Source organism: Diabrotica virgifera, chromosome 4 (assembly GCF_917563875.1).
Source record: "Diabrotica virgifera virgifera chromosome 4, PGI_DIABVI_V3a".
NCBI lineage: Eukaryota > Metazoa > Arthropoda > Insecta > Coleoptera > Chrysomelidae > Diabrotica > Diabrotica virgifera.
This window is the reverse complement of record NC_065446.1, coordinates 121,056,547-121,074,139: the sequence shown is the minus strand read 5'-3', so window position 1 is coordinate 121,074,139 and position 17,593 is coordinate 121,056,547. Positions and strand designations below refer to the sequence as shown.

At 32.5% G+C, this 17,593-nt stretch overlaps 1 protein-coding gene across 1 annotated transcript in view; it reads left to right on the top strand.

The window, feature by feature from the left end:
• LOC114331748 (putative sugar lactone lactonase YvrE) overlaps positions 1-17,593 on the top strand; it is a 240,834-nt gene that overhangs the window by 143,995 nt on the left and 79,246 nt on the right. The window contains exon 6 of the mRNA XM_050649600.1: positions 3,365-3,577. Within this exon, the coding sequence (XP_050505557.1) occupies positions 3,365-3,574 (210 nt within the window). The 3' untranslated portion in view covers positions 3,575-3,577. The remainder of the gene's footprint in view (positions 1-3,364; positions 3,578-17,593) is intronic.

Here is a 17,593-nt window from a genome sequence, read left to right as displayed (position 1 = left end):
TAATAATTTTCAATACATTCCTACCGCCTTTTCTGTTCTGTGATACAAAATTCTGATGACGTTCGTATAAGCACCAATCTGTATTGATTTATTTGTTAGGAGATTAGCTCTTTATACTTAACTGTCTTATCACATTCGATAGACAGGTTGAATGGTGCCGGTGCCATCCCCTCTATTTGCTTTAATTCTTTGACTATTGAGAAATTCTTAGTGAGTTCATTTTCTATTCTGACAGTTGCTGTTTACCAGTCTATGCCTGCTCTTACTAGTTTGATGTATTTTTGACGGTTCTTAAACCTATTCAATATTTATTTGATATAACTTTTGTCTAATAATTGAGTCGATGGCCTGTTTGAACCAACCATTTAAAATCAAATCAATGGGAAAATCCATGGACCAACCGGGTTCAATAGGTTGGTCTGTGCCCATTGAACTGGCATTGAGCAGGGAACCATGTTTCCCTTTGAGCATTCATATCATAATTTAATCCATTAACCCGGCACCTGCCACGTGGGGTGCTACCAGCACCCCATAACACATTTTCATCAAATATTTGGTATTTCAAGTTTGTTAACCGTGCTGTGCGTCATAGTAGCTTTCTATAATACTATTAGGGCAGTCAATGAGGTTATGTGGCTCCGAATTCCATCCTACTATATCGATTTACGTGATATTTTCACAGTAAGTAGGGAATAGCCCAAGAAACAAAGTCTACCCTATGCCGATGTGTGCTTTTGTCTTGGAGGCGGTTCTCACCTCTTCTCGGGGGTGGAAAATTGTTTGCTTAAATAACTACGGAAGTTGCTAAAGAACCTAATACTAAGCAAAAACTGTTCTATAATTTTTTTTTCGAAAACTCAATACTTTTTGAGTTATTCCTGGTTGAAAATTGGTCATTTTCATTGAAACATAACACCTTTTCAAACGGTTTTTTGCGAATAACTTTAAAAATATGCATCTAACTAGAAAAACAATAAAAACATTTTTGTAGCTTATAAAATAAAAAAGAGATTCTTTCCTTTATGAATATTCTAGTTATAACACAAAAAGAGATATGGTAAGTGAAAAAACTTGTTTTCTTGGTGCATGCTCAAATCAGTGTATTTAACTTGAAGTAACAGAAAAACGGTCGATTTTAGGTGTATAATGCTACCAATAACTTTTGTTGTGCTTGAAAAGACCTTTAAGATAAGCACTATTAAATGTCGATTACATTCAAACTATGCGAGATAAACTGTAAAAAATTTGATGACTAACGAATTTTAAGAAAAAAATGAGAAGCATATTTAACCCCTCATCCACAAGAATTTAAATGCATCGTTTTCCTTCTACAATACATTTCACTATAGTGTTCTTTTTATGTTCAAAAAGCTGGGCGGCTTCAAATGAATGGTTTTTGAAAAAAATAAGATCAAATTATTTAGCGCATTTTTAAATTTTCTTAAGAATCTTCCTATTTCTCCATGTAACTCGAAAATGATAAGAGATGCCAAAAAAAAAAGATGCCATACAAAAATGTAGGTTTCTTCTAGATAAACATTTTGATTTTATTTTTTATAACAGTATCTCTTATCATTTTCAAGTTAAATGGAGAAAAAGAAGATTTTTAAGAAAATTTAAATATGCGCTCTATAAATTGATCTTCTTTTTTTCAAAAACCATTCATTTTAAACCGGCTCAACTTTTTGAACATAAAAATAACACTGTAGTAAAATGTATTGTAGAAGTAAAACGATGCATTTAAATTCTTGTGGATGAGGGGTTAAATATACTTCTCAATTTTTCTCTTAAAATTCGTTAGTCATCAATCTCTTGCAGCATATCTCGCTTAGTTTGAATGTAATCGACATTTATTATTGCTTATTTGAAAGAACTTTTCAAGCACAATAAAAGGTATTGGTAGCGTTATACACCTAAAATCGACCGTTTCCCTGTTATTTCAAGTTAAATACACTGATTTGAGCATGTACCAAAAAAACAAACTCTTTTTACCTACCATATCTATTTTTGTGTTATAACTAGGAGATTGAAGAAGGAACGGGGTCTCTTTGTTTTTTATGAGCTACAAAAATGTTTTTTATAATTTTTTTAGTTAGGTGCACTCTTTTTAAAGTATTTGTAAAAAACCGTTTGAAAAGGTGTTATATTTCAATGAGAATGGCCAATTTTCAACCACGAATAACTCAAAAATATTGAGTTTTCGAAAAAAAAATATAGAACAATTTTTGCTTAGAATTAGGTTCTCTAGCAACTTCCGTAGTTGTTTAACCAAAAAATTTCCACCCCCGAGAAGGTGTGGGAACCGCCCCTTAGACAAAAGCACACATCGGCATAGGGTAGACCTTGAATAAGGTGATATTTTCAGCCTATTCCTAAAATTTTATTAAAATCCATGGAGTAGGAGGTAATAATTCGGAGGTAATAACCTGTTCTTGCTCTCATTGACTGGCCTATATATAGCATAAATCTGTTTGCGTTTCAAGTGGTTATTTAGTGTCATTCTGAACTTGTAGCTCTAAAGTCGAATTGGGGTGTCATCATGTGGCAGTTTAAGTTTTAAATTTTTTTTGTGTTTTTGATAAACAAGTCAGATTTACATTTTTTTATTGTAATAACTGATTTAAATTATTAGGCCTTGTTCATATAGAGCGGTTTGCCAACGTAAACGTCGCGATTAACCTGTTTTCCCCCTATTTTCCTTGGTATTGGGGTGAAACTTCAAAGGAAGCATTAAGGTGAGATCAAGTAAAACAGGTAAACCTCGCAGTCGACGTTGGTAAACCGCCTACATATAAACAAGCCCTTAATATAGTCTCTATACTCAATAAATATTAATTTTTTTAGATATTTTACTTTACTTCATTTATTAATGGGTTGGTACTTGCTAATTTGGTACTAATAAATTAATAAAACATGTTTTTTTATTCTTGTGTAACTCAACACATTATTTTGTTTATAAACAAGTAGATCACAGAAAATTTTTAAGGGGTACTGTGAGCACCCCACGTGGCAGTTGACGTCTTGCAAACCCACGTGGCAGGTGCCGGGTTAACATGGACTTGGAGTCGCTATATTTTACAAAATAATACTATCTAAACCATATGTTTTGAGGTTACCACTTTTAATAGTGTGCCAGTTTCATCTACTCAGCAGAATGCACTGAAGATGATCTAATGTAGATCGAAAACGTTTTGCAATCCATTTGGATGACGTTTTAAGTTTTTTAATAAACTATTTTATACCAGTATACAAATCTAAGTTTTTTTACTTCTGTATGAGTTTTTCAACCATTTATCACCTTTCTTAACTTTTTTCATCATTTTGTTCTTGAACCATATGTTTGTAAACAGCTTGTTTTTTTTAGGTCATAGCTATTCCAGCTAGAGACGTAACATCTGTAATGTGGGGTGGTCCAAATTTGGATATACTATTTGTTACCACTTCCAATATAAACTTATCTCCTTCTGAAAAAATTCAATATCCAGCTGCTGGAAGTGTATTTGCTGTTACTGGTCTAAACGCCAAAGGGTTTGAAGCTTGCACTGCAGATATTATTGACGAATTGCCCAAATAGAAGGTAAGGGTAGAACATAAATTCATGAAAAGTGATAACGAATTTTTCCACCTACCTCTACCGAAAGTATACATTTCCGGACCTGATTGTAGGGATCAAAGTCGTACTTTTCCTCCCTAGGGAGTAAAACTACTTTTCCGCCCTAGGGAGTAAAAGTAAAAGAAACGTCATGGTATGTCATTGACCAAATAACTTATTGACGCCCTATACAACATTTTATTTTCTCAAACAGTAAATTGTTATTTTGATTTAACAATGTTTACATTAATAATTTGACTTGTACATATTTGACAGTTGACAATTCTGCTGTAACTACTTGTTAGTTTCAGTTTTCTAATAAATTATGTTGTTACATAATTACACTTTTATAAAAAAGAACTTTTTTATAATACTTAAAACCTTTTTATTATTTATAGACAAGAATATAAAATAATTTAACGATAAACGATTTAACGATAACATGCTTAAAATTCCAAAAATTACACTCTAATAAAAAAGTACTTTTAATAATATCACGGTTTTGTTATTGTACATATAGGACACAACATATTTGGAAAGAATAATTAACTTATAAAATATGATTTTTAGTAGGTGTATTAACTGTGAAGCGTTTTACATGTCTGCTCAAATGGGAACAGGGATAGAACCAACTATAAAAATACTTTGGGTCGAAATGGGGCTAAAGAAGAAGGAACAGGCATATAAAGCTTCTTTGCGAACGGCAGCTCATTTGTTGTGCGGTGGCAGGTCGTGGAATCGTTGGGGGGGGGTAAGAGGGTTTAAAGAAGACTAACTACCATAACCAAATAAGCAAAGGATACTTACATAGAGTTGAGGACTTTCCTACTATTTAAAGAAATTTGGACGCCGTTTGAAAAATCCTCAAATTCACATATCGAGTACTTACTGGATATATTCTATACTTTTGGGAACCAATTGGGAACATTCATCTTAGATTCCTCATTGGGTCAAACTGGGTTATTATTTACCATCCTATGGCTTCTATGCCATTTCTTTTTCTTTACTCTAAAACTTATTTCGTTTGTATTAGACATCTGGTTAATAATTTTCCAAAAAAAGGTTAAAGAAATAAAAATAGGTACATTTTATAATGTTTATTTAAACCTTTAGACTTTATTTTTACTTTGAGAATAAATATGTTCTCAAACAGGAAATGAATAATAAAAATAAATATATGATTTTACAATTCTTAACCTTATTTTTAGCAGTGTATCTCTAAACAAAAATTGACTTATGGCTGTCAAATGTCACTGCTATTCTATGTAATTTACAAAAAACTTTCCGAGAGTCCATGTTGAAAACAAACTATTAAAATATTTAAAACCTTTTCCAAATTAATATCCACTTGTGAATTTAATCAAAAACAAATATTATTTCATACCTTTTTTAAACAAAATCCATCGTCACACGTCACACTTGGCACTTAACCAAAATTTTCCATCCAAGATAGGGGAAGCATTCAATTCTAACCAAAGAGGAGACAGGACCAAAGTTGAGACCAAATCAGAAATCTCATCCGGGAATCAGGAATTGAATACAGGAACATGACCATAACATCATAAAAACTGGAAAAGCTTCTCAATACTATAGAATCGCACACTACTTTACCGGCATAACTACGTCACAATACTTATACTCGATTTTCACATAAATATATCCAACGTAATGCTGTGAAATTTTGTACCAGTATTCCATAATATTTACAGGACAAATTGTAAGTCTTTCACTTCGTTTACCATAACGAAAAAAGCCATTTTCAAGCCGGTAAGACAATTCCGGTAATGCGATTCTCTGCGAGTATGTGAGTTCTACCACGTGAAGCGATGTTTACCTTCAAAACATGCTTTTAGAACTACTTCTTTTCAGCGGTGCACCTAACCTTCCGTAAATTCCTTACGCGTCAAGCCGATCACTCTTCTCGGCTGAAGGTATTGACCAATCGTCCAAGACAACTCAACGATCTTTCAAAATTCAGGCCAATAATAACAAAAATGCTTCCCGCTTAAAAGAAAGGGAAAGAACTTTTCAATGATTAATTCTAGAATAATGAATGTTTACACAAATAAACAGGAAATTTCCTAACGTTTTTCAATGTTGCGAAATATTGAAATATTTCCAACAGGAGCGGCTTAGGAAATTTTAATGATATATAAACTCGCACAATAAATTAGAAAAATGAATATTTTTCTTGGGAAAGGATATAAAATTAATGAATGCTATTAACAAAACATTGTAGCAGAAATTTGTAATGCTACAACTGCTATTTATAATTATGATTCCAAAAATTACACTAGTATAAAAAAGTACTTTTTATAATACCACGGTTATTTAAAATGGCATATATAATAATTAACTAGTAAAGTATGAATTTTATGTATTTTAACTTTTAATTATGTATTAAAAAATTAAAAAAAAAGGTAAGCGACAGGCGGGTCTCGAACCCAGGACCTCTCGATCTCCGGCCTAACGTTATACCACTGAGCTATCAGGTTTCGATGTATTATGTTACGTTAAAATGGAACTTAAGTGTCATAATATTAGTCACATTTTTAAAATAGTTTGAAATTAAAAAAAAATTAATTTATCCATACAATAGCAAGTAATGGTTTTTCGACCAATTATGGGATATATCAGATTTTTATTAACATCCTAAGTGCTCTTAACTTTATTGCAAACACACGCTAAACACAGTTACTCCAAATAAGATAGTGTAAGTACTTTTTAGAATACCACGGTTGTTTACAATGGCATAATATAATAATTAACTTATAAAATATGAATTTTAAGTATATTAAATTTTAATTATGTATTAAAAAAATTAAAAAATGGTAAGCGAGAGATAGGATTTGAACTCAGGACCAGTAGATCTCCGATCTAACGCTCTATCACAGAGCTATCGGCCCTCGATGTTTTGACTTACGTTAACATGGAATTCAAATGTCATAGCATTAGTCACATTTTTAAAATAGTTTGAAATTTAAAAAAAAAATTATTTATCCATACAATAGCGGGTAATGGATTTTCAACCGATTATGGGATATATCAGATTTTTATTAACATCCTAAGTGCTCTTAACTTTATTGCAAACACACACTAAACACAATTACTCGAAATAAGATAGTGTAAGTATTTTTATAATACTACGGTTGTTTACAATGGCATAATATAATAATTAACTTATAAAATATTAATTTTAAGTATATTAAGTTGTAATTATGTATTAAAAAAATTAAAAAAAGGTAAGCGAGAGGTAGGATTTGAACTCAGGACCAGTAGATCTCCGATCTAACGCTCTGCCACAGAGCTATCGGCCCTCGATGTTTTGACTTACGTTAAAATGGAATTTAAGTGTCATAGTTAATATAAAATGTCATAAAAAATCACATATTTAAAACAGTTTGAAATTTAAAAAATCCATTTATCCATACAATAGCAGTTAAATATTGCATTGTTAGTCAGCTCTTAGCTATCCTGAAAATTTCAAGTACCTAGTTAGTCTAGAACTATTGTTAAAATGGATTACAAAATTTGCGGAGTCCGTGACACCAACCAAGCCAAGTATATAAGAAGGTTTTAACCTTTAACTACCCGCGCATCAAGTTATAACATAACTACACGCGTGGCGTACTTTGTACGCCACTAGGAAATATACCTAAAAACGGCGGATTTGTTTAGTTTTTTTTTTGAAAAATACACTTAGTTGTTGTTATAAACCTTATTCGGCATCAGCTACTTGGGGTTCCTTCTCAGTAAGCCAATTGGGATTTATAACTGGAATCTGATTCCATGATAAATAAAATTACCAATAAAAAAATTTTTTTAATGTGATTTTTTACATGAAAAAAGTATTGTTTATAAAGAAAAATATATTTTGTGCCATAATGACTTAAAGACAATTGAAAGATGTACTTATATGACTACTTCTATTACTAGAATTGTGGCGTATATTGTCCAACACCGGAAACAACAAATACTAAAATGTAAATTACGATCTTCCCAGAACGCCGATTATAACGAAACTAAAACCAATTGTAAAGCACATTCCAGTGATAGTGTACAAGAATTCATCTGTACTCATTAGATATCTTTTAAAAACACCCTTTAATTATCTACGCTAATTTCTTTCGGTTATTAATAAAGCCCGAATAGCTTTTCAAGAATGATGTCAATAGCATTTTCAGGATTAACATCAGACAAAGCATTTCTTTACATGGACGATATCGTAGTAATTGGAATATCCGAAAAACATCACCTAGACAACCTGAAAAAGACATTTGAGCCATGTCGAAAATTCAATTTGAAACTTAACCCAGGAAAATGTCAATTTTTTAGAAGGGAAGTAACATATTTAGGACATGATCTTTCTCAAGAGGGAGTATCACCCGACAAAGCGAAGTATGCAGCAATTGAACAATATCCGACACCTAAGACAGCGGAAGAAACAAAGAGATTTGTAGCATTTTGCAACTATTATAGACGTTTTATTAAAAATTTTGCGGAAATATGCAGACCACTCAACAGATTATCGAGGAAAGGAGTAGAATTTTTTTGGTCTGAGGAGTGTGAAAAAGCATTCAAAAAGCTTAAAGCATCTCTGACGAAACCACCAATTTTAAAATATCCTGATTTCAACAAACAGTTTATCCTAACAACAGACGCATCCAATGAGAGTTGTTCAGCAATCCTAAGTCAAGATTACAACGGAATAGACCTACCTATAGCATATGCATCAAGAAGTTTTAGTAAAGGAGAATGTAATAAACCTATAATCGTTAAGGAATTACTAGCGATTCATTGGGGAATTAATTATTTTAAATGTTATCTATATGGAGCACCAACATTCAAAGTAAAAACAGACCATAAACCTTTGACACACCTATTTGCAATGAAAGAACCAACCTCAAAACTCACGAGGATCAGATTAGACCTAGAAGAATATGACTTCGAAATAGAGTATATAACAGGGAAAAGTAACTACGCAGACAGCCTTTCAAGAATAACATTGCATCAACTAAAGAACCTATACATAGACAACACCCATATACTAGCTATAACAAGAGCTCAAGCAAGAGAAAAGAATAAGCTCAAAGCAACACCTCAAAACTTTAAAATAGGAGACCTAGTCCTGGTAAAAAGGGAAGAGAATGGTAAGTTTGATAGTCTTTATGTAGGTCCTTTCACAGTAACAGAAGTAAATAACGTTAATTGTAAAATCAGAATAGAAAACAATAAAATCAAGGAAATACATAAGAATAGATTATATGCTTACAATCCGAAAACACAGTGAGTGACAAGTGTGATGAAACAATGTTGTTAAACGAACATTTTTATTTTTATTTATGTATTTACGTAGTTTTAGGAAGTTTGTATATAAAATAAATTTTTTTGTATTGATTACAACACAGTATGGGTTGGTAGCACTACTTGCAAAATTTTCTGCCCGTAGTCAGAAAATTCTTAGGAGGGAAAGGTGTACAAGAATTCATCTGTACTCATTAGATATCTTTTAAAAACACCCTTTAATTATCTACGCTAATTTCTTTCGGTTATTTAAATGTCATCATAAACAATTCCAACCTTCTTTCGTTACATAAACATTGTTGACCTAGATCGTGAGGTGTAATTATACATGCAGCCACTATAAACACTTTTCAGGGTCGACGCTGACTTTGCACTTTTAAATATATTTATACAACCAAAACATAATAAGGGAATCCTCATTACACATTCCACATTCGTCATTCTATTTTATTAGATGTAAGATTATTCACATTAAAAGATAGTGTCATCTACACTCCGCGAGACGACGTTACGTAGGTTGCTACCAGCTTGTACTCATGCGAGTATAATAAAACAACTTCAACAGTGAAACGACTATTAATCATTCCACCCCTCGGATAAGGGTTAACCACCCTTACCGGGAGAAGATAGCCCTAGTAATCCTGGACTATCATAATAGGTTAGGTAGATAAACAAGGTTAAAAATTAAATTTTTAAATATATTTGCAGTAGAATTCTTATATCTGGCGTAGAAAGTACGCCAGGGCGTGTAGTTAAAGGTTAATAAATAAATTATTTAAAATTGAAATAATGACTTGTTATTTGAGGAAGGTGGAAAAATCATAGGTATAACATGGGAGTAAAGTGCCTTTTCCTTCCTTGAATAATTAATGTCCTCCGCTACGCGTCGGGCTGTAAACTTCATTCTCGGGAGGAAAAGTAGCACTTTCCTCCCTTGTTATACCAATAGCTATTCTATGACAATATACTTTTATTATACTCTGGGCTAATTAGCAAAATTCATGGAAAAGTTATTTACCAGCAATTTTATTGCTGGAATAGAATTATCAGATCCTCCATATTAATAATATAGGTATGCAAAGTCCGCAGATAGTGTGCTACTTTTTTTATAAACAAAATGTCGCCGACAAATCGTATTTTTTTCAATTATTGCTCTATAACTCCGAAGATTTTAACTTTACAACAAAAACATCCAAATAAAAATTCACCGCAATTAAATTTTCCATAAAGATATGTTTTTCGCGATTTGCTCCGACGAAAATTTTCCTCGGAAAATGCGGGTTTTCCTAACAAAAACTCTAATTTTCAAATAAAGGTTTAGGTAAGTAATTATTAATCAATAATTAAATAACTTAGTGACATCAAAGTTTTCTTGATATAGATTGTAATACCAAAAGCCGGTGAAAATTAAACGAATAATTTAGCAACAATTCAATTGTTAATTAACAATTTATGATCGCAATAAAAACCAAAATAATCATGATACATTGATCAAACTTATAAAGATTATAAAGATGAGATGCTTATTTAATATTTTATCGACAAAATATAAATTTTTCTTTTTTTTTGCATAATCTTTAAATTAAAAAAAAATAGTTATAATACGCTGGTCTAATTAGTAAAGTACAAAGAAAGGTTATTTACCAGCAATTTTTTGCTGGAATCGAATTATAAGATCCTATATATTATTAATATAGGTATGCAAAGTCCGCAGATAGGGTGCTACTTTTTTTATAAACAAAATGGCGCCTACGAATCGTCTTTTTTTCAATTATTGCTCTATAACTCCGAAGATTTTAACTTTACACCAAAAACACTCAAATAAAAATTCACCCCAATTTAATTCTACATAAAGGTATGTTTTTCCCGATTTGCTCCGATGAAAATTTTCCTCGAAGAATATGGGTCTTCCCAACAAATCTCGAATTTTTAAATAATTTTTTTGGGCCAGCAATTATTTATTAATAATTATATAGTTTAGTGAAATAAAAGCTTTCTTGGTATAGATTATAAATTCAGAAGCCGGTGAAAATGAAACGAATATTTTAGCAACAATTCAATTGTTAATTAACAATTTACAGTCGCAATAACAACCAAAATGATCATGAGACACTGATCAAACTTAAAAAAATTATAAAGGTGTGATGCCTATTTAATATTTTGTCGACAAAATATAAATTTTTCATTCAGTTGCATAATCTTTAAATATTTAAAAAAAATTGTTATAAACAAATTAACATTTCTCAGAAATTGTTTATTATATTCTACTTTTAAAAAATACTTAAAATGCGTATTTCATGGGTCTTGAAAATGAATGCTTTAAAAAAATTTTCCAACCGTTTGCAAAAAAGTTATGAAACAGCAAAATAAATATACGATATTTCCGTTGTTTATAATTTGTTTTAATTGTTTCAAAGCTTAAAAGTGAGTCTATTGTACAACTGGTTATTATTGCGACCGTAAATTATTAATTAACAATTGAATTGTTGCTAAAATATTCGTTCAATTTTCACCAGCTTCTGGAACTATAATCTAAACCAAGAAGGCTTTTAAGTCACCAAATTGTTTAATTATTGGTAGATAATTACTTATCTAAAACTTTATATGAAAATTAAAAATTTTGTTGGGAAAACCCGCATTTTCCAAAGAAAATTTTCGTCGGAGCAAATCGGGAAAAACACGTCTCTATGCAGAATTTAATCACGGTGAATTTTTATTTGGGTGTTTTTGTTGTAAAGTTAAAATCTTCGGAGTTATAGAGCAATAATTGAAAAAAACACGATTTTCGTGCGCCATTTTGTGTATAAAAAAAGTAGCAAACTATCTGAGGACTTTGCATACCTATATTATTAATATATAGGATCTTATAATTCGATTCCAGCAATAAAATTGCTGATAAATAACTTGTCCCAAAAATGGCCTATTCTCCGATAATCAGCCCAGACTATTAAAGATAGCTACTAAGTTTGACATAGAAATGTAAAAACGATATTAAATATAAATTTTATGATTTTATATTATAGCCCGGGAGGTAGTGTAAAATTTGACCGAAACATTTTAGCATGGCTTTTTTTTTTTACTTAGTAAGGTGTTCCAAAGCTTTTTAATAAATAATGTGTCAGCTGGCCCAAAACTGGGGCATAAAATGAAAAAAGACTAGAAAAAATAATAATAAAAATAATTACACTTTTATAAAAAAACTTTTTATAATACCATGTTTTATTATTTATACGACACAATATAAAACACTTAGTGGCGGTTTAATGCATCATGGGGCCCTAGGCAGCCATAAGAAGTAGGCCCCTTTATAGCGACCATTTACTTAAAACAAATTTACAGATATTTATGTTGTTTTGGAAAGTAGTTACTCTAAAAATAAATTACGACAATGTAAAAAAGATGATTTTTTTTTTGTTACTTCTATTAGGTACTTTACTAAAGATTTAATTAAAATAACTGTATCTGATAAATGTATAGTCGGATCTTTTAATGTTTACTAGCAGCACTAAAACGTTCTAAAATTTGGTACCACATAATGGTTAAAAGAGCTATTTAATACTTATTCATTTTCCTATATGTATAACCTTTGTACTGCTTTAACGGCATCAAATCTAGCTGACCATCTAGTACTTATTAAGTCTTTTAACCGACATTTCGCAATAACTTCTCATTAATAGTTCATAGCTAATATGCCAAAAAAAGGGATATTGTGCCGATATGTGATTTTGCCCTGGGTACGAATGCCACCTTTTCGGTGAAAAAACATACATTCAAAATAAATGCGGACATGGATAAACTGATTAATTCTAAGTAACTTTTGTTCTATAGAGTTTTTTTACTAAATCAATACTTCTTGAGTTATTTGCGAGTGAATACGTTCATTTTTCAACAAAAAAAAACACGTTTTTTGACGGTTTTTCGCAAATAACTCCAAAATTAAGTGTTTTATCGAAAAAAATATTCTTAAGAAAATCTAGGTAGCGTATGTAAAAGTAAAAAAATGGTGTTTGTATGAAGTATGTAGACCCAGTATAAGCAGAGCTGGAGCTAATGAAAACAAATTCCAAATCAAATATTTCAACATAAATAACCAAAAAATTTTCGGTGAAAACTCATCACAACTTTTTTAAAGTGTTAAAAAAAGCTTTATGTCTATTTTTTTAAACAAGTATCTAGTATCAAAATTAAGCAAGTAAAGCTCACAATAATGTTGATTCATTTTTTTGGCAAAAAAATCTGGAAAATCACCCCCTGTTTGTACTTATTATATTATTATTGTATATTATTTATATGATCTGTAAGTTTCACTGGTTCACAGTGCTTATATTTCAAAATACTGAGAGTTAAAGTAAAACAAATTTTTTTAAAAAAATGTCTTCCTTTTTAAAATAACTTAAAAATTTATTATTAGTGATACCAAAAATCTTAAAGAGTAAAAATATGTAGGTTTTGCTTTTCTGAATATTTCAGTTTTTTGCTTTTTGGAAGATAAAAATTGGTTAAGATGTGACTGTTCAAAATTTGCATACAATCATACACTGGGTAGAGAATTTTTCATTTATTAAAAATTAATAAATGAAAATAGTTTCTATCCTTGTGGGATCGGTACTCACCGGACGGACCGCAGACGTTCGGATACAATTAGCGTCTCTTTGCAAAAACAATGACGTAGACTTTGCTAAGTAACAAGACATTTACGCAACACACACTACACATTACACTAGGTAACTGATTGGAAAAATCCACTGTACCATGCCAATGGCCATTAGTTGTCGAGGTATTAATAAAAATAAATTGCATAACTCGTAATAAGTGACTTTTTCAAGGCCTTTCTACTACAGCGCTTTTATAAATAAGCACTTTATACCAACAAAACTTACAGAGCATATAAACAATACATAAGTAAAGTAGATTGTGAAGCGGTAAGGATTAATTTCATTTGAGATTCTAATTAGGAGGTTATTTTAACCAGTTTTTTTACCCAAAAAAGGTATCAGCTTTATTCTGAGCGTATCTTGCTTACTTTTTATGCTAGAAACTTTTTAAAAAACAAGAATAATGCTTTTTTTAAACATTTAAAAAAGTTATGATGAGATTTCCATGAAAAGTGCTTCACTTTTTGATTATTTCACGTTGAAATATTCGATTTGGAATTTGACGAATAAGAACCTACTTTTTATAAGCTACAACTCTGCTTCTACTGGGTCTACCTACAGGCTGCACAAATACAACATTTTTTCAATTATTTAAAAGCTATATCTTTGCTAAGAATATTTTTTTCGGTAAAATACTTACTTTTTGAGTTATTTGCGAAAAACCGTCTAAAACGTGTTTTTTTTTGTTGAAAAATGAATATATTCACTTGCAAATAACTCGAAATTTATTGCCTAGATGAAAAACTATATTAAACAAAAGTTTCTTAGAATTAGTCAGTTTATCCACTTCCGGACGTATTCTGACGCTATATTTTTTCAACTCCGAGAAGGGGTGGTCCTTAGAGCAAAAACACACATCGGCACAATATCACTTTTTTCTTTGACATGTTAGCTATGCGTATGCCAAATTTCATATCAATCCAAACTCTTCTTTCAAATCCAAAAGTTCTTTAAAATCCGGAGGTTTTGCAATATTTTACCCGAGACTGAATGGACTATATAAGGCCCATCGGTGGGTAGAAATTGAAAAAAAAAGTACCATACCAAAATAATTACTAGCTTCTAAGCGAAATTTGCTTGCAACATTGATTACCAAATTGAGGGAATGATTAGAACATGGAATATAAAAATGCCTTTGTAAAGATAATATAACTGCTTAATTTGTCTTGAAGTCGGTTGTATTTTCCTGATATTTGACAAAAGACAAAGCAAAAAACTGAGTTTGATTGGAAATCATAAATTAACCATTCTCTTTTTTTTGTCTCAGTTAGCCATATTTGATTTATTTAACATTTTACATTGTTTTTTTAAATTACTGCCTCAATAATTCAATATTAATTAATACATTTTAGCGAGATGCGGGCCCCATGAAGTGCCCGGGCCCTAGGCGGCCAACTAGTCCGCCTAATGGTTAATCCGGCACTGAAAACAGTATTATAATAGCTATTTATGTACCAAGTCAGTAAAGTTACCCTTTATTATATATATTCTAATATAAAAATATTATAAAAATATTATATATTATATAAAAATATTATATATATTGTAATATAAAAAATAATTTGTCTAAAGTGGAAGTAGTATTTATATGGGCAAAAGGTCATGCCGGTATACTGGGTAATGAGAAAGTGGATGAGTTGGCCAAAGATGCAATAAAAAAAGGTGAGATACTAACTCACATCTTATCGACAGATGCAATAAATGACGTCAAAGTTAGAATAAATAAAATATGGAAAATAGAATGCAAACATATTACAAGCATGTCAAAAAATTTATATTTTTCTTTACATCAAGAACTTCCTCCACCACCTAAATACATATTTAAATATAACCTGCCAAAGCAAGATATTTCTACTATCGTCAGATTAAAAACTCGACACGGGAAATATGAGGCACATCTGCACAAATTAGGAATAATTAATTCATCAGTCTGTTTTTGAGATAATGTTTCGATTAGAGATCTAAACCATGTTTTCTTGGAATGCAAAATTAACGAGAGATATAAATGCAAAATTAACGAGAGATATATAAATCAATTATATTACAATTTACGACAAACACAAGTTCATTTTCCAATTAGTATAGAATATCTACTAAGTTGTCATAAAATGGAAATATTTAAATTACTCATAAACTACTTGAAAGAAACAAATATAATCATTTAAGTGAAATACGTATAAATATAACAAAACTAATAAATTGAGGTAAAAATAAAATAAAAATCTGTGGCTAACGGACTCGCATCCAAACCATTTTTCACACACACACACACACACACACACACACACACACACACACACACACACACACACACACACACACACACACACACACACACACACACACACACACACACACACACACACACACACACACACACACACACACACACACACACACACACACACACACACACACACACACACACACACACACACACACACACACACACACACACACACACACACACACACACACACACACACACACACACACACACACACACACACACACACACACACACACACACACACACACACACACACACACACACACACACACACACACACACACACACACACACACACACACACACACACACACACACACACACACACACACACACACACACACACACACACACACACACACACACACACACACACACACACACACACACACACACACACACACACACACACACACACACACACACACACACACACACACACACACACACACACACACACACACACACACACACACACACACACACACACACACACACACACACACACACACACACACACACACACACACACACACACACACACACACACACACACACACACACACACACACACACACACACACACACACACACACACACACACACACACACACACACACACACACACACACACACACACACACACACACACACACACACACACACACACACACACACACACACACACACACACACACACACACACACACACACACACACACACACACACACACACACACACACACACACACACACACACACACACACACACACACACACACACACACACACACACACACACACACACACACACACACACACACACACACACACACACACACACACACACACACACACACACACACACACACACACACACACACACACACACACACACACACACACACACACACACACACACACACACACACACACACACACACACACACACACACACACACACACACACACACACACACACACACACACACACACACACACACACACACACACACACACACACACACACACACACACACACACACACACACACACACACACACACACACACACACACACACACACACACACACACACACACACACACACACACACACACACACACACACACACACACACACACACACACACACACACACACACACACACACACACACACACACACACACACACACACACACACACACACACACACACACACACACACACACACACACACACACACACACACACACACACACACACACACACACACACACACACACACACACACACACACACACACACACACACACACACACACACACACACACACACACACACACACACACACACACACACACACACACACACACACACACACACACACACACACACACACACACACACACACACACACACACACACACACACACACACACACACACACACACACACACACACACACACACACACACACACACACACACACACACACACACACACACACACACACCTCTTTATTGAACGAGTCTGATATTATGAGCAGAGCGAGAGTAGCGAGCAAGACGAATAACCGACGAGTTTGATAAAGAGTCTTTACTGACGTGGTGCATACAAAATTTTATCGCCAACAATTTGATATTGGTTTTAACACTTACTTACAATTTACAGTTTAAGAACTTTTTAAATTTTAGACGTCATAATAATTTCATGACAGTGATGACAGATAACGTTTGCAAGATGGCCGCT